Consider the following 24,647-nt stretch of genomic DNA (forward strand, 5'->3'; position numbering starts at 1 on the left):
GAGAGAGAGAGAGAGAGAACACAAGCAGGGGAAAGGCAGAGGGAGAGGGAGAAGCAGGCTCCCCGCTGAGCAGGGAGCCCGGTGTGGGACTCTATCCCAGGACTCTGGGATCATGACCTGAAGCCGAAGGCTGTCGCTTAACCGACTGAACCACCCAGGCGTCCCCCTAATTGTTCTTAGTTCTTGCATTGCCTTGAAGGTGGGCTTCTCTCTCTCTCTCTCTTTTTTTGGGGGTGGAGCTGCTTAGTTATTCTTTACCGTTGGCCAGTTTATTCAAATACTATCAATATTTCCCTAAATATAAAATACTTCTGCCATTCTTTTCCCCTTATAGGGCCACTTTTCTTTTTTCTTCCTTCAAAGATTTCATTTATTTGAGAGAGAGAGAAAGAGCAGGGGAGGGGGTGAGGGAGAAGCAGGCTCCCTACTGAGCAGGGAGCCCCATGTGGCTCAATCCCAGGACCCCGAGATCATGAACTGAGGCAAAGTACACCGCTTAACTGAATGAACCACCCAGGCGCCCCTTGATTATTTAATTTCAAAATAGTACAAAACAGTATAAAATACAGACATATAAACAGGTAAAATTTCCTCCCTGCCTTTCCTCTTTTACCCATAGCTAATAAGTTGGAACACATACTTTTCCATACACGAATCTTACCGTATTACAAATAAAATCTGCATATTAATTATGTTTAAAAATTGATGAACATGACTACACAGTTCGTTTTACAACTTGCTTTTTCCTTCCACTTGATAAGTTGTGGACATTTTCCCTTTTAAGCAGAATCTCAGTCTAAATAATGACTGCTTAGTGTTCCTTATAAGGCTGTAACATAATAACCAGTCCTCAAGTGAGGGGTTAGCCTATAATTTAAAGGGGGATGCGGGGGGAAGGAAACCTTTCACATGAGGGAGAAAACAAAAGCCACGGCTGTTGACATTGGACTTTTTAGTCTTAATGATGTGAGTTTTTATTTTCCAAGACAGAGATGATGCACAGCTTTGGGCTGTTGCCGAGGTGTCAGTTATGTCAAATTTTCATCTTCTGGGTGCCTGGAAGGAACTTCTTTGGCGCGAGGCTGTGTTAATATATTAGTATAGTTGTTGGTTCTGGCTACCATCCTTGGAACATTTTGAGCGATTTTCATGCCCATTTAAGGTGGTATGAGATTGAATTAGTTTTAAGAGGAAGTAATGAATAACTGGGATGGAATTAAGAGACTGACTTTATTTCGCATATGTATTTATTTGATGGAGGAAGAGATGGTGGTGTTTGTTAATTGCTGACCCTGTGATTCTTAATTATGAAACAGGGTTAAAGTTGTTCCGCTCAGTAGTTCCCTAGTGCATTTGACAGTGAGAATCGCCAGAGAAGTTTTCAGATAACTGGGGATTGGGGATGAATATTTGTATTGTTGTTTCTTTATAAAATATTTATTTTTAGGAAGGTGATATAATAAGCTGTTTGTAAGATTAAAAAGGCACAAGAGAGTGAAAAAATAAGTTTCAATCCTCCCCATCCCCTTTGTATTGAGAGAATACAAACAGGGGGAGGGGTGGAGGGAAAAGAAGCAGACCCCCCTCTGAGCAGGGAACCTGAAGAGGAGCTCGATCTCAGGACCCTGGGATCATGACCTGAACTGAAAGCGGACGCTTAACCAGCTGAGCCACCCAGGTGCCCCGTATGTGTGTGTGTTTTTTTAAACCCTGATGGTATCAGTATACATTGTTTTGTGCCTTTTTTCATTGTGGTACTATTTCTTGGAAGATCTTCCTTATTAATACTGCATTCTTTTTTAATGGATGCCTAGTATTCCACTGTGGACATGTGCTATAATTTATTTAACCAGTGCTATGTTGATGGCTACCTAGACGACTTCTATTCTATTTATTATTATGAACAGGGCTCTAGGGAATATAACCTTGTACAGATAGCATTTCAAACATGTTCATGAGCATTTCTGTAGGATCCATTTCTAGTAGTAGAATTGCTGTGTCAAAGGGTACACACATTTTAAATATGGTAGAAATTTATTGCCAGGTTACTCTGCTCATTGGGCTTGCAAAGTTTTAGATTTTTTTTTTTTTTTGAGATTTTATTTATCTATTCGAGAGAAGGAGAGAGAGATAGATAGCAAGACAGAGAGCACCAGCAGGGGGGAGATGGAGAAGCAGCCTCCCTGCTGAGCAGGGAGCCTGATGTGGGGCTCAATCCCAGGACCCTGAGATCATGACCTGAGTTGAAGGCAGATGCTTAACGACTGAGCCACCCAGGCGCCCCAAAGTTTTAGATTTCAACAGCACTGGATGAGAACACTGCTTCCTCATACCTTTGCTGATCACCGTACGATTGTCAAAGGTGTTTTTCTTTGCCAAATGGATAGGTGAAAAATGATAGTTTAATGTAGCTTTAATTTGCATTTGTATTGTCATTGACCTTGAGCATCTTTTCATAATTTTAAAGACCATTTGTATTTCCCGTTGTGTTCCCCCTATGTTTGTGTCCTTAGTCCGTTTTTCCATTGGGTTATTGATTTTTCTGTTATCAGAGCTCCTGTGCATTAACAAAATTAAGTGTAATAAGTGATATTTATATGTTGTCATTTGTACAAAAGTCATTATTTTGCTGTGCAGATTATTTAAAAATTAGTATACTTAAATTTACCACTTTATTCATTCAACAGCTACTTATGGAAAGCCTCTTAGGCATTAGGCACTTGTTCTAGGCAGCAGTGTGTATCATAGTGGAGAAGACCGATCCCAATTCTTGGAGCTTACATTGTAGGGGAAGAGACAGTCAATAACAGATGTTCACAAGGATTTGTAGAGCTAAATAGATAACCTTTCTGTGGCTAAAAACCTATCTCATGGTTCCTTGGATGTCGTGTGGTTCAGTTTTCAGGTTTAAATCTTTGATCCATCTGGAATGTTAGGTATGAATCCAACTTAATTTTTCTCTAGATGCTCTGTTAATTAGGATAAGGCTGAGTTGCTGTAACCAAGGGATATGCTATGGTTCAAAGAACATAGAAGTTGATTTTTTTCCTCACCTAACAGTCCCCCTGTGAACAAACCAGGTCAGCAGAACCTCCCATGTCCACTAGTCATTGAGACTCTTGTTCCATCTGTTCAGTTGTCACTCTAGTTATCTGCATGGCCATAGATGGCGCCCCATTATCTGGGTTCCCTCCGTGCGAAGGACAAAGGAGAAAGTCCAGGGCAAATGATCACTTCTACTTCCATTGGTGAGAACTTAGTCTTGGGGTACATCTAGCTACAAGGGAGAGTGGGGAGTGCAATTTCTGCAGGTCAACATGCACCCAAGAAGCAGCCAAGAAGGAATTTTAGTGGAAAATTAGTGGTCTTTGTCCCATTGGCTAGTCGTTCCAATTTTACTGAATACTCCCAACTTTTCTCCTTTGATTTCTTTTGTATTATACATTCCTGTATACACTTTGGTCTATTTCAGGGATATCCATTTAGTTTCATTGCTCTCTCTGCCCATACATGTACCGGGATCAGTTTTTTAACTCTTGGAGCTTGTGTGTGTTTTTCCTTGTAATGGGGGTAGTTCCATTTTACAAAATTTTTGTATTTATTTTGTTTCCTTTGACAGAATTTTAAAGTTCCATTTTATAGAATATTCATGTCTATTTTCATGTGTGAGGTTTTTAAAAAATATATGAACTTAGTTTTCTTTAAGATTTTATTTATTTATTTGAGAGGGAGGGAGAGCACAGAGAGGGAGAGAGAGGGAGAAGCAGACTCCCCACTGAGCAGGGAGCCCGATGCGGGGCTCCATCCCAGGACCCTGGGATCATGACCTGAGCTAAAGGCAGACGCCTAACGTCTGAGCCACCCAGGCGCCCCAAAAATATATGAACTTTGAAATAATCGTATCTTCACTACTCCCTCCTCTCTAAGAAGAAAACTTGCTAATATTATGATTGGGGTTGTGATATATGTATGGATACTTTGCGAGGGCTCATATCTTTATGATGTTAATTTTTCTTGTTGGATGATAATGTTGCACAGTGTTTGGGAAACATTGTTCTGGACTCGACAATCTTTCTATATCCTTGACCCATGAAACTTATATGATTGAAGGAAGAGAGGGGAAGGACCAACTTATAAGCTATTATGTTAATTTTATTTAATAATTTATTTCTGATTATGACTAGGTAACCGATGCCTATTTCTCTATTAAAAATGAATAAGCTTGGAAGTTGAAAAAACAGTTTTCCTATTTGAAGATAAAAAATTGTTGATATTTCATGGGACACCTGGGTGGCTCAATTGGTTAAACATCTGCCTTCAGCTCAGGTCATGATCCCAGCGTCCTGAGATCGAGCCCTGCATTGGGCTCCTTGCTCAGCGGGAAGCCTGCTTCTCCCTCTCCCTCTGCTGCTCCCCCTACTTGCACTCTCTCTCTCTCTCTGACAAATAAATAAATAAAATCTTTAAAAAAATAGTTGATATTTCAGAAGTTTATTACAAAAACTTATTTGTGGCACAAATCTGGGCAGATTTTTGCGTATACATGTTACGCAGTGCTGTTATTTCCTGTGTGTGTGTGTGTGTGTATATGTGTGTGTGTATGTCTGTTAGTCTGCACCTTTTTTTTTTTAACAGCACACATTCTGTTTCTGTCTCCTTTTTCTTTTTTATTGTAAAATAAGACACAGACGCAGCTATCCATACAAAGCCTGCATAGCTTAGTTAATTATTATAAGGGGAATATTTTTTTTGTGACCACCACACAGATGAGGAGACAGAATATTAGCAGTCTCCCTCGAGCCCCTGGTGTGTTCCATGCCAGACATAGCCCCTCTGCCCCTCCAGAGGTCAGTCGCTGCTTTCTTGACTTCCGGAGTAATTGCTCTGTTGCCTTTCTTTATGGTTTTATCACCCGTGTGTGCATACCTAGCCACTGTACTTTAGTCTTGCACATCTTTTTATGGCTAACTAAGTCTCTTAAACCTCAGGTTCCCCCTGCAACCCTTTCCCTTCCTTATAGTTTATCTGTTGAAGAACCCATCCATTTGACCTCTAACTGCCTACTGGCTGGATTTGGTGATTGCAGCCTCATAGTTCAATTCAGCTTGTTCTTTTCCTTTTAGTGGGAAGTAGTGTTTTACCACCACTTTCTGAGCACCAGTCATACTTACTGCTGCTGGGTAGGTCATTATCTCCAGGCCTTTCAGGGGACAGAGGACAACTACATATAAAATATTTCATGAGTTCATATTGATACTTCCAATTCAAAATCAGGTGATAAGGTTCTTACTTAACCTTCTCTGTATTACCTTAATTTCACATGGAGAATTGTGGTTCTCCAGCACAGCAGGAGATGATAGAATTCAAATGTACCACGGTAACTCGTTAGCTTTCTGCCACATTATACACAGAGTATTCTCAATACTGCCACAATCCTAACACTGAACCACTCGTTACAATAACTGAAAAGCAATGAAAACAACTTCTTATTGGTATGCTGTTCCCATTCTCCCTGCAGTTTTTTTTGGTAGGTGGGGGGGGGGTAAGTGCGGGAGATGTTTATAGTTGAAAATTGGGGCAAATTTAAACACTGATTAGCTTTTTAGATGATATTTGGAGGAGGAATACTTTTAATTTTGTTAGGTGAGATGTTGATTTTATAGTTGTATTTAGAAAAAGTCCTTATTTGTGAGAGAATTTGTGGGTGAAATGATGTGATATCTGGGATTCTCATTAAAATACCTCAGGAAGAAAATGGGCAGAATAGAGGAAATAAGATGGCTTATTTTTGAAACTGGGTGGTAGGATGGTGCTTTATAATTAAAACTGGGAGGTCAAAATAGGGTTTTTTTAATTAATTTTTTAAAGATTTTATTTATTTATTTGTCAGAGAGAGAGAGGGAGCACAAGCAGTGGGAGTGGGAGAGGGAGAAGCAGGCTCCCCACCGAGCGGGAGCCCGATGCGGGGCTCGATCCCAGGACCCTGGAACCATGACCTGAGCCAAAGGCAGATGCTTAATGACTGAGCCACCCAGGCGCCCCAAAATAGGGTTTTTTTAAAAATACTTTTCAGTTTCTATAATTTGAAATATCTGTAGTACAGTTTTTTAAAATTAGTTTTATAAACAGTGAAAGGACAAGGACATATGGAAGGAGAAGAAGGTAATAAGGATTCGATGGGGTGGGGGAGGGGAGGATATGAGTAAAGAACTGGTGATTCCATTCTCTGCCTGGTGGTTCAGGTTCAGCTCAGTGGCCTTGAAGCTAGGGAATTAGGTGCCATCTTTTTTTTTTTTTTTAATTTTTATTGTTATGTTAATCACCATACATCATTAGTTTTTGATGTAGTGTTCCATGATTCATTGTTTGTGCATAACACCCAGTGCTCCACGCAGAACGTGCCCTCTTTAATACCCATCACCAGGCCAACCCATCCCCCCACCCCCCCATAGGTGCTGTCTTGAGTGAGAAGAGGGAGCTGAGATATGAGGCTCTGTGGGAAACTAAGATTTAAGGGATGAGTAGCAGAAGAGGAAAACTCCATCCAAGGAAACTGAGAAGGTCCAAACCGTAAAAGTAAAGATCCAGAGAGAGTGGAACCTCTGAATCCCAACCAGGGAGGAACCCAGGGGCAGAAGGGGGTCATCAGCACCGCCATGCTGCAGAATGGGCAAGTGAGCCCACCCTCAGCATTCTCAGAACCACCTGAATTGCTGTGGGTTTGGGGGTTCCTAGGCCCCGTCTTAGGTCAATCGAATAAAAATCTCTGGAGTTGAGGCTTGACAATCCACGTTTTGAGGAAGCTCCCTTATAGATCCAAAGAGCTATTTTGGTGATGGACTGGATAGAGGAGAGAGAGGATGTGGAAGGAGCTGTGTAGATTTCTCTTTCTAGAAAGTTCTCTATGAAGGATGAAGAGGGTAGATGTGGGAGGACTAGGGGCTGAGGCTGGTGGTAGTTGTTGAAATAGCTGTCGCTTATAATGATACAAAAGAGGTTTGCCTGTAAATATGGAGAACATGAATGGTTTCCTGGCAAGATGACTGAGTAGTCAGGCTAAGCGTGAGCCGCCCCCCACTCCCCCACCGGAGAGATGATTTTTTTGGCAAGAACTTGATTTTGATAGTTCAGGGAAAGCTTAGAAATCATCATCATGGATTAGATATTCATTTTATTTGTTATTATTTTGAATTACATATTAAAAGAGGAGAGGCTCCCATGTCTTCAGTGCCTTTGCTTCTCAAGTTTCGAGGGGTCTCCAGGCCCATCCCTGAGGAACAAGGAAGGAATGGGGTCTGCAGGGCTGACTAGGCACTTTTTTCTCTTATTCAGTGCTCCCTTGGCCCCTCTTCACATTGTCTGTTTTCCTTTTCTTGGTTTCCTTTCTGTCATGTTCAGGTGGCACCCATCTCGTGTACCTAGAGCCTCTAACAAATGTTGCCTGGTGTGGGGTGGTAGTGATTTGCTTTGGGACCATTGAAGGGATTCCTACATTTCATGATTTCATAATCAGTCTTCGCAGGTTGTGGAGAGAGGACAGAGGCGAGAATCCTGTTCCTCCTGTTTTCCTCTGCCTTAGGGTCTTTGTTTTGTTTTTAATAACAGATTGGGTTCCTCATTTCTGCCCTGTAGGCTTTCCACCTCAGAGTATTTGGGGCATCAGCCATTTCCTAGATTTCGTTTCTCTCTCCCCACATTAGTAGACCGCATTTATTTTTACTTTTAACTTGCCATTAATTTCTTGTTTAGGCCAGTGAGTGTTTGGGTTGGGTGGGTGGTTTTCCAGTTACGTCGGTTTTCTGGTCTCTTTCTAACTGGTATGCAGAATCCTTCCCAGCCCCATCTCCCCTTCTCCTTGTTTTCTGTTGTGGTTACTTCAGTGCTAACCCATTCAACTTGTACACTGACCCTGTGTACACGGTTCATTTTCTTTCTCATGATTGTATTTATACTTTTGATGGATATATTTAAATGAACAGCTGTGCATTTGTTGAGTCATACCACAATTATCTGATTCTGCTTTAGCTGCTCTACTGGCAAAAGCATATTTCAAGCTAAGTTGTGAGAGAATTCCATTAATCACATGCTAGTCCGGGGAGGGGAGAGGAGAAAGACCAACCACTAAGAAAAGTCTTTTGAAAGATAGTTAATTAGTTATTCCATTATTTTAGAGTAGATTGAGTTAGTTGCTCTTTGAGGTGTCACCTGAAGAAACTTTATAAAGATGTAAATAACTATAAAGGTTTAATGGTATCAGCCTTGTACGCAAAATTCCCTGGGGTCATCGATTTGTAGATAAAGTTAGTAGCTGGTGCTGGTCTATTTAAATAAAGGGTTTTTTTTAAAAAGTGTTCCTCTCTGTGAAGACCAGTGTTCTTGATTGAACATTTCTTGAATTCATTGGCAAAGTATTTTGTTTTAAGCCTCCTGGACAGATAACATATGATACAGAAGATGTTATAACTTTCTTTTTGTTCAAATATATTAATTGCTCATTGTAACTCTGACTGAGTCTTTGACTTCCACCAGCCAGATCTGTTTTTCTCTTAACACTTCCTTGGGGTTCTTTCTAAAGGTTATTAATAGGCATGGAAGCATGGCTTTTCAAATAGCATCAATAACTGTTAGAAGACTAGAGTGGGAGGAGGAGATAATATGTCAATTTCTGACTTGTAGAAGATGTATTTTCAAGCTACAGAAGCTGTCTCAGAGGTCACTGGGGATGGCTCTGGGCAGATCAGCTGGTGTCTGCAACTAGAGATCCATGCAGTCCTTTCCAAATGGGATATTGTCCACCAGGGAGTTGTCTGGTATACCCGGAGTCTGCCAGCCGTCTTTTGGCTTGGCTGCTTCTCTTGGATGACACCCTTGAAAACTGAAATCCAAGTTACAAATGATATCTTTTAATTTATCTCAAATACCTGGTTGCTACTATATTAAATTGATAAGGAGCCCTCCCCGCCATCATTTCCTTGCCAGCCTGTATACAATTCCTTAAACCTCACCTCCCTCTTCCTACCTAAACCCAAGTGTAGCATAGACTAAGAAGTTAAAGTTAATGTGTTTTAATTTATATGGAGTGCCTGGTATGTGCCAGGCATGGTGATGTAGCCATGAGCTAGGTAGAATTTTTGCTCTCATGCTACTTATATTTTGATGTGTGCGGAAGGAGGAGTGGGAGAGGGGGAAACATAATAAAAATCAGTGAACTAATATATCGGCAACAGATTTCACAGTGTTAAGTGCTATCAAGAAGATATGGCAAGGTAATATAATGTAGGGGTGGGGGTGGGAAGATCTGAGGCAGGAATGGGCTTGAGTGTGTAGGTAGCATGGATGAGAAGGAAGGCTTTGGTCAAGCTAGTGTATAAAGTTTTTTTTTTTTTTTTTTTTAATACCTCCACAGAAATATGCTCTGGTGTCTCCCGTTTAAAAAAAAAAGAGGAGAGAGAGATACCTCCCTGATGCTGGCATTTTTTATTTCACCCCTCTCCCTGCCTCACCCACCTTTAAATTATTATAGGTTAACCATATGAGTCTTAGAATTGGGACAGTTGTGTCAGATGGTAGGTGCCTGAAACACCATTTGTCTGGTAATGGGAGGGGTAGAAAGGTCTGCACTATTAGGGGAAAGGGGAAACTTCAGGCCTAGTTAGAAATGAGAAGACGGGGCCGAGGCAGACCTGACTGAGGACTTAGGGAGGAAGATGGGATTTTAGGTGGACTCCATAGTTAGGCATCCACGAGGTATGGGGGTGGGGAATAACAGGGTCCTTCCTACCACTAGGTAAAAAGAAAAAAAAATTATGAATGTATGAGTGAATTTTATGAAAAAATATTTGTGGAAGGGAGAGGCATGAGCCCCAAGCTGCCTAGGAGAATATACCAAAACAGCTGGGAGATGATGGCATCTTATGAGCTGAAACAAAGCAGGACAGCCACAGCTATTTGATACAGAGGGAATGAAGTGGAAAATGAGGGACAGTTTCCATCTAGTCAAGCGTGTCAAAATAAAACCTCGTCTTTCGGTACCAGTAAGGCATGCAGTGGGTGATCACAACATCAGAATCTCAGAAGATTTGCTCAGTCATCATCTGTAGATCAGGTAGGGGTGCGGCAAAGTCAGTTTTGTCCTGTATACAACAATTAAAATAAATGTACTGGGGATTCTTTGGTTCCTACATGCGAGCCTAATTTAAACCTTTCACTTGTTTTCATTCAATTAAGCCTCATCTCCCCTCCACCCCCACCCCTGCAGATTATATTGTTCTTTTCCCCTCCTTTCCAAGCCTTATCTTGGGTCCATCTGTCACAGCTGGAATGTTTGTAGTGTAACTCTTTCAGTCAAAACCCTTTTTTCCCGAAATAATCTGTAATTATTTCCTCTAACTACAGGATGAACTGATCCAGGGGCTGGGTTTCAGTTCTATAGGACTTGTCCAAGAAGCTATTTGTATTCATCTATCGCAGAAGATCAAATTACATGCTAATATTCTGAAAGTAACACCCCACCAGAAACCTTCCAGCGGCAGTGAAGTCTATATAAAACCAAGCCCTGGCAACTTACACATTGCCAGTTCAGACACAGTGTGGTGTTAAAAATATTTCACAGGTCATTTGTGAACTGGAGAAAAGACCCTGACTTATATGGTATGATGGCTTTGGTTTAGCCTTTTTTTTTTTTTTTTTTTTTTTTTTCTGCTGTAACTGACAGCTCATGTTTTTTTTCACCCTTTCCACAGGCCCAGGTAGTTTGGTGCAAGCTGCCCTTGGGTTATCTCTCTGCCTGTTGAGCATAGAAGAGACAGAATTGTTGGTACATAATGGACGATTTTTGTCCTGCTTGGAGGTGGTTGTGTTAAGTATATCTTCCCTCAAAGTTTTATGTCTAGAATTTGTCTTACTAGATCTAACTTTGTCCCAGATGTGCCCGACTTACACTAATTTCTGTTTTTATTTGGAGATGTGAGCTACAAGACCGGAGAGTGGGATGGGGGATGGGAGGTAGAAACCACTTGATGAATAATATCAGAGTGGCTTGGTTTTCCTTTCACATCAAGATCTTTTTTTCAGGGATGGGGGAGATAATCTGAGGTTGCAGAGCATATGAAATTAATTTTGAGGTTAGAGAGATGGGATGAGGGCATGATTGAAAGGTGGCCCAAATAACCATGAGTAAAGATTATTTTCTAAGAGGAAAATCAAGATGGTTAAAGCACAGAATGGGTTGAAGCTTGAATAAAACGTTAGGGATGACAAAAGCAGGTTGCTAAAATGTGGCTGGCTGGTTTAACAAAGGTTGTGAGTGGTGGTTGAGTAAGACCTGAACTCAGGTCAGATGGTCTTGAGCTTTACCTTGTGTCCTTGAGCAACAAGTTACTTCTACCCGCCCATTTTCTTATGTGTAAAATGGGATTAACGCGAGTATTATTTTAGAGTGTTTTGGGGAGAGATTGAATGAGATAACGCATATGATCTCTAAGCACAGTGTCTGGCTGGTTAGTATGTGCCACTGCTGTTGGATGATGATGATGTAATGTTGACAGATAACTAAGAGAAAACAGAATTACTTTTTTTTTTTTTTAGATTTTATTTATTTATTTATTAGAGAGCAAGCGAGAGAGAAACAGCATGAGGGGGGAGAGGGTCAGAGGGAGAAGCAGGCTCCCCACCGAGCTGGGAGCCCGATGTGGGACTCGATCCCAGGACTCTGGGATCACGACCTGAGCCGAAGGCAGACACCTAACTGACTGAGCCACCCAGGCACCCGAAAACAGAATTACTCTTAATCCTTTTCCTTGCTTTGCCTTTACCTTTTATCTTAAAGAGAATATATTTGTTTTCCTTATGGAAGGAATAGCATAGACCATATAGAGATATAAAGAAGAAAACTGTGGAAAAGTAGTGACAACCCAAGTCATTTAAAATTGGGAAGGGCAGCTGTACAACCTGGTCTCTCTCTTTTTTTTTTTTAAGATTTATTTATTTATTTTAGAGAGCGTGCATGAGCAGGGTGAGGGGCAGAGGGAGAGGGAGAGAGAGAATCCTCAAAGCAGACTCCCCGCTGAGCATGGAGCCAGTTGCAGGGCTCCATTTTAGGGCCCCGAGATCATGACCTGAGACGAAATCAAGAGCTGGATGCCCAACTGCCTGAGCCACCCAGGTGCCTCCAACCTGGTCTTTTAAGATTCTTTCTAACTTGGAGATTATTAGAAGTTGAATTGAGGAGAGAAAATCCCTATTGAATAAGTACTCAGTAAATTATGTGTTGAACAAATGGACAAACCAAATAAGTTTAGGCTCTCTAGACAATGAACATTTTGTAGACTTTTCTGATGGTGAAGAATCTTAATTCATTTTACAACTTTTCCTTTATCCCCAACATTATAGATAACAAGTTGTTATCTGTTCTTAAGTCTAGGTTTTAGAAATATCCTTTATTCTAATAATAGTGGATTATTGACTAAATTGTTTAATATGAGTTCCAAAAATTGAATACAGAAGTGTATTATACTCTTGATTATTCTGTAACCAATATCAAAATGTTTTCTGATTTTTTTTTGGGGGGGGGGGTAATGTATTGCAATATATCTGTGGTTTTTATCCAGCTGTAAAATTGTGATGAGCAAAAGAAGTGCCAAACTTGGTCTCAAGCCCACACATGTTAGAAGCTGAGCTAAACAGTAGCTCTGTAAATGGAAATCAGTCTAGGCTATAAGTGGAGTTTAAAAAGTACCATGGGATTTGGAAAGCAGTTCTGTTCTGCCCTGGTGATATACCTTTTTGTAGTAGGACTATCATGGGACTGTTCTATCTCCCAAGAGAGTAGTCCTGAGACATTGTAAGAGATGGTGCTGATTTAAAGAGGGTGCCTTAGTTAAGATGGGAGGTCCCTAACCCTTTTTCTGAATAGCTATTTTCTTTGTGTCTGAAGGAAAGACAGATCAATTACTAGGGATGGAAGGCCTTATCCAAGAACAGAAAGGAGATGGTATATACTAGAGGCAAGAATTTATACTCTGAATCCTTTAGATAATAGACTGTAATCCCCAGTAGCCTGTGATTTTTCAGTTAGGCATTTTGACCGTAGAACATTGCATAAGGATTTTGGTTCAACCTAAAGTAGATGAACAGTTGAGAACCTTTTTGTCGTAGGTTTATGTCTCATTTAAGAAGTATTTAGTTGTGTACATAAAGTATTATTCCTGCATTAAAAAAAAAGTCTAATGCCTTCTTCCTTGACCATTAGACTTGCTGACTTCTTTGATGTTAGAGAAGTTAATGAGATTTCTAAACCTGTAGAACAGTAACATTTTTGTCATGTATCAGGTAAATGTGCATCCTAAACTATCAGGTGCCATCTGGTCATCTGGTATGGCGTGGTAGAAGGAATGATCAGTTCAAGAGTAAGGCAGTGGTTTTCAAAATGTCCAGAATCCCGTGGACTCTCCATGACCTTCTCAGCAGCTCCACGAGGTCCTTACGTCTGTGTGAGGCTGTATTTTCTATACGTACTTTAACCAGTGCAACATGGCGTGACAGACTTAGTGCAGAATCATGCATGAGAATCCAGTCGCTTTCTACTAAGCTAAACATACAGAGATTTACAAAAATGGGAAATAATGCCACTTTTCTTACTACCTTTTTTTGGAGAAAATAATTCTTTTTTAATTCATAAAACACGGGGTAGTGTGTTTATTGTTGTTTTAAAGCAAACGCAATATTAAAAAGTTCTCCAGTTTTAATTTCTAGTAGAGGAAGTATTGATAGATATGGCTCACATTGACACACTGCTTAGAGTCCTCAATACTTTGTAAGACTATACAGTTATTCTGAGACCAAAAAGTGTGAAAACCACTGGAGTAAGGCATCCCTGAACTATTGATTTTTATGCTACTCCCTTTTCCCACTACCAGTCCCTCTTTTTTTTGCCAACCTATATCTGAAACTTCTTAGCCAAAAATACTTGAGAGCAGGATAGTTGAAAATTTACCTTTAAAAACAGTATTTTCTTTTTAGCGTATTTTAAAATTGGGAATATATCCTTAGGGCTTCAAATTGGGACTTTAGCATGCTGATTTTTTTTTTTTATTAATTAATCTATTTTTTATTTATTTATTTATTTATTTATTTATTTGACAGAGGGAAACACAGCGAGAGAGGGAACACAAGCAGTGGGAGTGGGAGAGGGAGAAGCTGGCTTCCTGCTGAGCAGGGAGCCCGATGCGGGGCTCGATCCCAGGACCCTGGGACCATGACCTGAGCCGAAGGCAGACGCTTAACGACTGAGCCACCCAGGCGCCCCAGCATGCTGATTTTTTTAAAATTAAAATATGACCAGGAGGGGCGCCTGAGTGGCTCAGTTGTCAAGCATTCTGCCTTCAGCTCGGTTCGTGATCCCAGGGTCCTGGGATCTAGCCCCATGTTGGGCTCCCTCCTCAGCAGGGAGCCTGCTTCTCCCTCTCCCACTCCCCCTGCTTGTGTTCCCTCTCTCGCTGTCTCTCTCTCTGTCAGATAAATAAATAAAATCTTAAAAAAAATATGACCAGGGATTTTATTCCAGAACATTCTCCTTTCTATGTTCTTTTTCCCCTTTCCTTTTGGAGGTACCATTTTTAATAGCTGAATTAACTGGTCTGCTTCTCCCTTTCCCTCTGCCCCTCCCCCCCACTTGTGCTCTCTTATTCTCTTTCTCTCTCAAATAAATAAATAAAATCTTAAAAAAAAAAAACAAAAATGATAAAGATACAACAAACAGTCCTTACTATCATGGACCTTAGAAGATCTGTGGTGGTAATCAAGTAATCATCCAAACGATTATATAATTAAAAATCAAATTAAGTGTCAGTTATAAAGAAACATGGTTAAATAAGACCGCTAACAAAATAACTTGAGATTTTCTGGAGGGTAGAAGAGCTTCCCCGGGAAGGTTATATCTATATAGGAAGCAAAAAGATGAGTAGAAGGGACCAGAAAAAGGATGATAGTGTGTGAGTGCACATGCATGTTTGTGTGTGTTGGGGTATGTAGCACCCTGTGGTGGCTAGGGGAAGCATGGTGTCCTGCGGATTGATGACTAGTCAAAGGTTTAATTTGTAAACATTATTTCTTGTAATAAAGAATTAGTATAACCAAACTCACCATATTCCCAAAATTTTGCAGGAATTATTGAAATGGAAGAGTTCTTTGTTGTAGTCCTTTGACTTGGAAAAATTGAGCTTTTGCTAATGTAGTTTCAGGGCAGTATCAACCTTAATTTTATATCAGGTAACTACTTTCTTTCATTTGTATACTTTGATATACTACAAACTTACATGATTTCTTGCTGTCTTGGTTGTATATATCCTTTGTTAAATTTGAGGTTTGTGTAAGAATGCATTGCTTTGCCATAGATGAGGGATAAGTTGTAGGTATTTTTTTGTTTGTTTGTTTAAGGATTTTATTTATTTTATTTGACAGAGAAAGACAGTGAGAGAGGGAACGCAAGCAGGGGGAGCGAGAGAGGGAGAAGCAGGCTTCCCGCTGAGCAGGGAGCCCGACAGGGGCTCAATCCCAGGACCCCCGGGATCATAACCTGAGCCGAAGGCAGACGTTCAATGACTGAGCCGACAGGGGCCCCTGGTTTTTTGTTGTTGTTGTTGGTCCCCTTTTGGGCTGTGTGATAATGCTCCACTTTTAATTTCTTTTAAAGGAGAAGTAAGGTTCAAACACAGTAATTTGGCTTGAATTATTCAGTCACTTAATCTTTAACATCATGTTACAACAGTTTATTCATGCTTCTCAGAGTTTTTAAATTTAGTGCCAATTTTGCATTTCATAGGCTAAGATAAAATTCGAACTTAAAATTCTTTGAGAATGCTTAGCCTTATAGCTGAGAATTTTTCATGTCCCTATTGAGTTCTCTGTAAGAGGGTAGTCACCTTAGAGTGGCCACCAGTAGAAAGTAAATCTGATTAACTCCTTAAGATGATTTGTTTAGATCTGTGTAAAGGGTATATGTTTAAATTTAGCAAGAAATAAGGCGACATATGTGAGGGGGATTTGTAAGAAAGGCCTTGAATGGCAGTTTGAAGATAGTATGCTTAATTTAATTTGTCATCCTACAGTTAAAATTTTTTGTTTTACTTTTATCTATTTTTCCTCCACAGTTGTACAATGGTAGATGGAGTGATGATTCTTCCTGTGCTGATGATGATTGCTTTCCCTTCCCCTAGTATGGAAGGTAAGTGGCTCACTGGGTATTGTTTGGCTCTCTGTAAACTAGTTTATTCTTAATACTATCATACTTAATACTCCTCCATTCTCCCCCTTTGTTAAGACTTTATTTTTTTAAAGTTATGTTTTAGGTTCACAGCAAAATTGAGAGGAAGGTATAGAGAGTTCTCGTACCCCTTGCCCCCACACATGCAGAACCTCCCCCATTGCCATCATCCCCCACCAAAGTGGTACATTTGTTATGATTGATGGACCTACATTGACACATCATTATCACCCAAGTCCATAGTTTGCATCTCTTGGTGTTATGCATTCTGTCGGTTTGGACAGATGTATAATGACATGTATCCACCATTATAGTATCATACAGAGTATCTCATTGTCCTGAACATCCTCTGTGCTCCACGTGTTTATCCCTTCCCTCCACCCTCCTTGACACTAGCAACCATTGATCTTTTTGCTGCCTCCATAGTTTTGTGTTTCCTAGAAAGACATATAGTTGGAATCATGCATTATGTAGTCTTTTTGGATTGGCTTCTTTCATTTATTAATAGGCACTTAAGGTTTCTCTGTGTCTTTTCATGGGTCGATGGCTCATTTCTTTTAGCACTGAATAATATTTCATTGTCTGGATGTACCACAATTTATCCACTGACCTACTGAAGGGACATACCGGATGCTTCCAGGTTTTGGCAGTTATGAATAAAGTTGCTACAAACATCCATGCGCAGCTTGTGTGTGGACATGTTTTCAGCTCCTTTGGGTAAACAGTAAGGCTTGTGATTACTGGGTTTTATGGTAGAGTATGTTTAGTTTTTTAAGAAGCCTCTCAATTGTCTTCCAAAGTGGCTGTACCATTTGCATTTCCACCAACAATGAATTAGAGTTCCTGCCGCTCCACATCCTCACCAGCATGTGCTGTTGTCAGTGTTCTGGGTGTTGGCCACTCTCATAGTGTGTAGTGGTGTCTCCTTGTTGTTTTATTTTGCATTTTCCTGATGACATGTGATGTGGAACATCTTTTCATATGCTTATTTGCCATCTGTATATCTTCTTTGGTGAGGTGTGTCTGTTAAGATCTTTGGCCGATTTTTTAATCAGGTTGTTGTGTTTGCTTATTTTTGAGTTTTAAGAGTTCTTTGTATATTTTGAATAACAGTCCTTTATCACATGAGTCTTTTGTACATATACGTTCTCCCATTCTGTGACTTGCCTTTTCATTCTCTTTTGTTGACTTTCATAGAGCAGAAGTTTTTAATTTTAATGAAGTCCAGCTTATTAATTATTTCTTTCATGAATTGTGCCTCTAAAAATTTATTGCTGTACCCAAGGTCATCTGGGTTTTCTCCTGTGCTATCTAATATTATATGACATAATATTATGTAATGGGCTTTACATTAAGTTTCTAGTGGACAGTGATGTTGTAACCATTTAGGTATCCACAGTCTAGATTCTGCTCTACGCAGTATTGTTAAAAACATTTCAATAATGCTGCAGGCTTTTCGTGCCAAGAAGATATAAAATAAGGATCCTATGTGGTAAGTTTAAAAGAATTGGAGGTGTTTAAACCAGAGGAGGGGTTGAGTCCTAAGTTGTAGGGATTAATAAGGATTTAGTTGGGAAAAATTGATGGGTTAATATTTCTCACCTGGGGGCTATTTTCCTCCCCAAGGAATATTTGACAATATCTGGAGACATAACAGGCACATTTCTAGGATTTTTTCTCCACTGTGTAATTGCTAAACACTATGATAACTAGAAAAAAAAATCTACAGAAGGTGGTGGAATAAAGTCCCTCCAAATTCCCTTCCCTTCCCTTCCCTAGGTATAGTATCAGTTCTCTATGGTATGAAGCAGTTCCTTTTGGTTTCATTTGATATCATGGGTGGAACTGTGGTTGTGAGCATGATTGAAAAGAAAGAGTGGGAGACCAATTGAGGTGACAATACGGTATGAACAGAGATGGAGAAGTCGAGAGAGAATGGAGAAGAGGGAAGGGGAAAAGGGCATTTATGAATCAATATCAGCAACTGTGCCATTGGTTGTTTTTTCCTGCTTTTAGCTCTTAAGCTGCGCAAAGAATCCAGCAAATGACCCTCTAATGTCACAGCGAAGATAGGTAATGGAACAAGTCCGTCTGGCTGAAGTGGAAATGGATTGCCACTGAAGTTTTGCTATTTAATATACCACCACCACTAGGATGTTTACAAGGAAGGAAAAGGGCACATCATCCTTTAGTTGCAATAGCTTTTTTTTTTCTCTTCAACCAGAATATTCCGTGAGTGCTATGGCCTACAGTGCTCTAATCATAATAACAGTTGCCTTAGTCCTGTCTTCCCTCCATGACTCAACTCCTTGTTAACTGTCAATAGCATATTCTATGAAAAGACTCTTTGTTTTTGTATATTTACTAGGAATTAAAAAAACACACTGAGAACCCCTAATTGTAATGCACTCTAATATATTCAACATTAGTCATAAAGCAAATGTTAAGTACAAAATACTTAACCAAAAGAGGTAAATAATAGGGTAGTTAACTAAAATCTTTATACTAGCCCCATACATTGTCTAGTGCAGACCTTTAGACCAAGTTTAAAAGGAAAGAGACCCGGGGCACCTGGGTGGCTCAGTCGTTAAGCGCCTGCCTTCGGCTCAGGTCATGATCCCAGGGTCCTGGGATCAAGCCCCACATCGGGCTCCCTGCTCTGTGAGAAGCCTGCTTCTCCCTCTACCACTCCCCCTGCTTGTGTTCCCTCTCTCGCTGTGTCTCTGTCTGTCAAATAAATAAATAAAAATCTTTAAAAAATAAATAAATAAAAGAAAATAGACCCATGTTTGATGTTTGCAGAATAGCTGTGGCACCTTATTGATTGTGCTTCAGTGAAGCTAGATGGCGTTACTGGGGCATAAATAAGAAAGCTATAGAGATTTAGTTCCAATATATTTTGTTGGGTAGTGTACTCTTTTTAGCTCATTGGGGGAAAAAGAAGAAAAAACAAGCAACACTTCTTCCCCTTTGTCTCCCACATTATTCCCAAGTGTGTTCTTAAATATTGATTAGAAATAGTGTTAACACTTCAAATAATAGGTCCCAAACATTGATTTTGATAGGGTTTGGTTAGTATGAGTGTGCTTTAGAACATCTCTCAAGTTGTATGGAATCCTAAATACTCCAGGGGAAAAAAGACCAAATAAGTTTGGAAAATATTGCTTATTATAAGTACCTCTGATGATTATAGGTACTATTTATTGAGTGGCTAATATGTGCCAAATGTTGAGCTGTTTTATATGTGTTATTTCCCATAATCCTCATGATTACCCTCATGAGATAGGTTTTTGGGGGATGTGCCTTTGAATTGTTTAAAACTTGCTTACGGGGGCGCCTGGGTGGCTCAGTTGTTAAGCGTCTGCCTTCGGCACAGGTCATGATCCCAGGGTCCTGGGATCGAGCCCCACATCGGGCTCCCTGCTCTGTGGGGAGTCTGCTTCTCCCTCTCCCACTCCCCCTGCTTGTGTTCCCTCTCTGTGTCTCTCTCTCTGTCAAATAAATAAAATCTTTAAAAAAAAAATAAAACTCTTGCTTACGTTAACACAACCAACAAAAGGTGTAATGTACTTTAAGGAATGGTGTTCAAGAGTTTCAGTCATTATCGGTCTTCTTCAGAATTTGACTTTTTTTTTTTGGTCCTTAAATTAGCTACATCCACTTTCACATTATATCTGGTGCCTGCTAGAATCCGGCTCAGTCCAGTGTGTTTGAGAGCTGAGATGAGAGCTTGTAATAGCAAATGATCAGGCTCCTTCACCTGGGTTTGTGTTTTTTATTTCTCATCTCTCATACCAGTATTCATTTTTCATGTTCATTATACATACAACTGTAGCTGCAGGAAGAGTTTTATTTGCTCTTACCGAGAAGAGCACTTGAGGCCTAATTATCCGTATATCCTTCCTTTCCCTTCCCATTAATAAAACTAATCATGCTCTAATACTACGATTATGCCACTGGGGAAAAGTCCATTTTTGTTCCAGAACCTCCATGTTTGGCTTTCCCTTTATCCCTGAGAGCATTTGCTGGTGACGTCCATGACACAAATACTTAAAATGGAATATTGCTTCAGTAATATTTCTAAGCTAAGATGACCCACATTTTATCAAATTTGCTAGCCATAGTTTTGATTTTATTACAGCAACAAGGGCTGGATTTTTACAGAGTTTTGTTGTAAGAGGTTTTGGCCTGTCCTAGAGAAGATTGCTAAGTTCTAAATTATTTTGTGGGCTGACTTGATTTTACTGTTTCCGAAGCCATTGCCGCTCAGACTTTCCAGCCCAATTACCCAATGAAGGGGATAACGTCAATAGACTTTTTGTTAGGGTCTACAAAGGTGCCCCTCTTTGCCACTGTGGGAGAAGAATAGAATAAGCCTTTCTTTGAATTTCTCATTATTGAAGATTCAGGAAGTTCTTGAAGGGGTGAATGAATGTACGAGAAATGTCTGTATTAAGTTGGTTGCTCTCATTTCTCATTACTATAATTTATCCCTTTTGTTCAGAATAAAATCTTTTTCACGGATACATCATCAAATGAGAGACTTTTTGGGGAGAGAGATGAGATATAGTGAGCTGTTTGCCACTCACTCCTAGGACCTAAACTGTAAATATCTGATGAAGCGACATACTTTTAAGATACTGCTTCTTTGTTGTTAGATTTTCTTATCTAACAGAATGATGGTGTATTAGTTGATGTAAGGTGAACTATGACAAAGCCGCCTTTGAGCTTTTGCTTCTTGGGAAATGTTTGTTTCGGCTGTGGGTAGTTAAAACTAAAGCCACATCCAATTTTTTTTTTTTCAGTGAACATTTAAAAACATATATTCAGTGCATTTATATGAGAGGAGGTTAGTAGCAGTAGGGTGTGGAGAAGACTCTAAAAATTCAATCTAAGTCAAATATTGAACAGATGTGAAAACAAACCCAAAATCCAAGGTCGTTAAATGATTTCCTTGTGGTCAACAGTGAGAGGGCAGTGCTGTAGCTTCTGGGCTTCTCTTTTATGAAGACAGGTCTCAAGAATGAGAAGATGAATGCCATCGCCTCTTTATGGAAAAGCTAGTGAAGCAGGAGATTTGTAGGTGTGTCACATATGCGACTTTTGCTCTCAGAAAGGAACACTAAGGAAAACAAGACACAATAAAGAATTGCTTTGTAACTCCCCAAACACTATTACCCGGCCTCCTCGGAACTTCCTTCTGCAGCCTAGCATGACCTCAGGCCAGCTTCCACAGATAATGATTATACGGCATAGTCATAATTACTCAGAACTCATGTCAATTCCAAGATCCTGTAAGACACAGAGCGGAGTGACTTTCAAACTTTTCACTGTGACTCACAGTAAGAAACATTTTACAGTTGGACCCAGTGTATCTACATTTAGAAACATTTTAGAGTAGGACCCACACACATCTGAAACAAAAAAACTCATGAAGAAAACAGCAGTTACTCTTACTATGTTTAATGTACCCCCATCTCTTTCTCTCTCTCTTTTGTTCCATTCTATTCAGCTGTATTTTATTATTTTATTTAAAAAGAAAGAAAGAGACCTTGTCTTGAACCACTACGTCGATCTCCCTACCCAGGAATGGGTCGTGACCCACGGTTTAAAAAAGGTGACTCCAGTCTGCTCCTGAGAGCTCACTGCCCGGAAATCCCTGCTGCCCCCAGGTCAAAGCTCTGACAACTGCCCTGTGTATTCTGCAGCAGAGCTGGCCCCGAGCCCTTTATTTTTTCACAAGTTCATGAAGCCTGACCATCCTCTCTTGCTCTAAGCCAGTGGTTTGACAGGAATAGGGAAGTTTACATTTGTGCCTCCTCGGCCTCGGTCATAACACTGGAACAGCTGCTGCCTGATTCTAATCAGCTGAATCTGAGCTCTGCAGACTGCCGGGGGGGGGGGGGGTCCTAGATCCACGGTAATGCGGCATCTAATTCTTTGTTATGGGTTAGAGCAGAGCACGGACTTTCTGAGGATAGGACACTGGGGGGATGTGGGAAGGAGGAGGAATAGGAGGAAGAAGGAAATCTCTCTTGGGAAGGCAGTGGTGAAAATCACCTGAAACAGAACAAAACAAACAAAACCCCCACCTCTGCCTGGAACTGAATGGTGATTTGGAATGGGAGTGGCCTTTTTTGTTTGTTTTGCTTATTTTGCCGCATTTATTTCCTCTTCTAAATGCCGGTATCTGCACCAAGCCAGTTTCGATGGATCCATTCAGGAAAGTTATAAAGAATGGGGGGGGGGAGATACCCACAGTCCGGCTGGGAATCAGACTCCTCTGCGTTGTATATTGTACTGCCCGTTGCCATGCTGAGTCACCCACAGTCACGGCTTCTCTTCACCTTTAACACCATGTCCTAGTTCATAGGCTTCATGGTGTCAGTTTTGCAAAGCGTTAGGGTGAATTTTTGGTAGGTAAATGATGTTGCTAGTTGAAGAGTGTCTTCTGAAGGGAACCTCTGGGCCGTGCATTGGAATCAGGCCTTTCTCAGGAGAGAGACAAAAGCAAACACTGTCATGAGCCATCTTCATCTGCTTTCCTGTGTGTCTGTGTGCATGTGTTCCCTCACTTGTCGGGCTGTTCCCCCAGCGGCACGATGGAGACAAGTGATAGGATGGTTGTGAGGAGTTTGTGGCGAAAACGTGCAAAGTGAGGCCCAGAGTGGAGTGTTCATTTTATCCCCAGTGTCTACGACAGTGCCTGGCACGTAGTTGGTGCTCAATGAATATTTGATGAATGAATGAATAGATAATGTTGGCTACAATTATAGTTATTATAATATAGAAAAGATACGTAAGAGGGACTGATCTGGGCTGAGGAGATAAGAGCACATCTTTCAAAGAATTTATTCTGACTTTGGGAAAAGAGAGTCAGTTACAGCACAACCTTACAATCTTGGATACGGTAGCGCAAGTACACCGCTAGGCACGGACGATGTCAGCGTAACTAGAAGTGGTTCCTGCTGGCAAGGAGTCCCAGTCTGGTTGCAGGAGGCAAAGGTTATAGCCCGGCACTGGGGATATGAACAGGAAGGGCCTCCATATCACACTGGGCTGGGATTGGAGACAGCAGTCCAGGGAGCTGGGGTTTGGCAGGATCGATGGGGACTAGGGCAACAAAGGAAGGACTGAGAAGGACTTCTTGCCCAGGGAAGGGCCTCACCCAGAGAAGTTGTGGGGGTGGGGGACGGACGACACCACCTGGGCAGTCCCAACATGGCCAGGGCAGTCTTGAGAAGGGATCTGGGTTGGGAGTAGAGGTCCTGCTGGCCTGGCAGGGCCTGGGGCCCTGAGCCAGTTGTCTCCTATCCGGAGGGCAGTGAGAGCTATTGTAAGGTTACGGAGGGGCAGTTTGTTTTCAAAGAGTTGTATGGTGGGAGTGGATCACAGGGTATGGCGACGTGAGAGGTAAACGGATGAGGAAAACCAGTCCTGCGGTGTTGGTGTTGTGGGGGCCAGGCCCGCATGCTGTATTTTGGGAGGTATCCCAGCTAGAGCAACTTCATGGTGGTGAGCAAAACAAAAAGAGAACCTTTGTTCAAAGAGGAGAACTTTGTTATTATTACTCACATATAACAGCCACTGGAGGGGCACACGATAAGCTAATAATAATGCCACTGCTACTTTTATTAGGAAAACAGAAGCCTGAGCTGCTGACTTTTCTAGTAACTTTTGTAGGACATTTAAGTCCCTCTCGCCGGCCCTTTGTTCCTGTGTTGCCATGGAGTGTCAATAACCCGGCTCAGAATAACCCAGGCAGTGACATGCGAGGTGCAGCTTGCTTGCTGGCCTGGTGGCTGGCCAGGTTATACTGTTTTCATTGCTCCCATCTTGGGAGGAGCACTGAGCAGCTGGTTGCCCTGGCAGCTATGAAAGGTGGATGTCTCTCGGCTGCCTGGAGTTGGAAATGCAACCCAGACTTGCCTGCCTACTGAGCATGTGCAGCGCCTGATGCAGCTGATAGCGACTGAAAATAGCCCACTGAGCACCTGTCCCTTGTACACCAGCCCCTGGCCGACTGCCATTTAGGACAGCGTGGGGACTCAACTTGGTGGATAGGTGAGGGGCTGCTTCATTTTAATGGTTCTTAGGAAGATCTTGAGAACCTTTGGCCCTGGCTTAAAGGGACAGTAAGAAAGTAGCAGCCTCTTCTGAGCAGTTCCCTTTGGCACTTTTGCCATTAGTGGGTGGTCACAGTGGCTGCATACTTAGAGCGTGTGCCGAAGACTCCATTCAGTTCTCTTCGCTCCGCCAGACTGTGGTCCAGTAGACTGAGGGTATACGTTTTCTCCTGGAGGTAGTAGCTTTCCTGAAAAACTCCTGGAAGGTAGCCACCCATGGTTTACATTGCCTCAGTTTTAGGATGGGGAGACATCGGCTT

General features: G+C 41.2%; 1 protein-coding gene across 8 annotated transcripts in view; it reads left to right on the plus strand.

Annotated features, from left to right (window-relative positions):
• The window catches only part of ACVR1 (activin A receptor type 1), a 123,108-nt gene that overhangs the window by 49,643 nt on the left and 48,818 nt on the right, over positions 1-24,647 (plus strand). For all 8 annotated transcript variants that reach the window (XM_073883872.1, XM_025855721.2, XM_025855712.2 and 5 more), the window contains one exon: positions 16,149-16,222. In XM_073883872.1, the coding sequence (XP_073739973.1) occupies positions 16,156-16,222 (67 nt within the window). In that variant the 5' untranslated portion in view covers positions 16,149-16,155. The remainder of the gene's footprint in view (positions 1-16,148; positions 16,223-24,647) is intronic.

This window comes from Callorhinus ursinus, unplaced genomic scaffold, assembly GCF_003265705.2.
Source record: "Callorhinus ursinus isolate GAN/ISIS: 27379988/994484 unplaced genomic scaffold, GSC_fseal_2.0 scaffold2, whole genome shotgun sequence".
NCBI classification, from domain to species: Eukaryota; Metazoa; Chordata; class Mammalia; order Carnivora; family Otariidae; genus Callorhinus; species Callorhinus ursinus.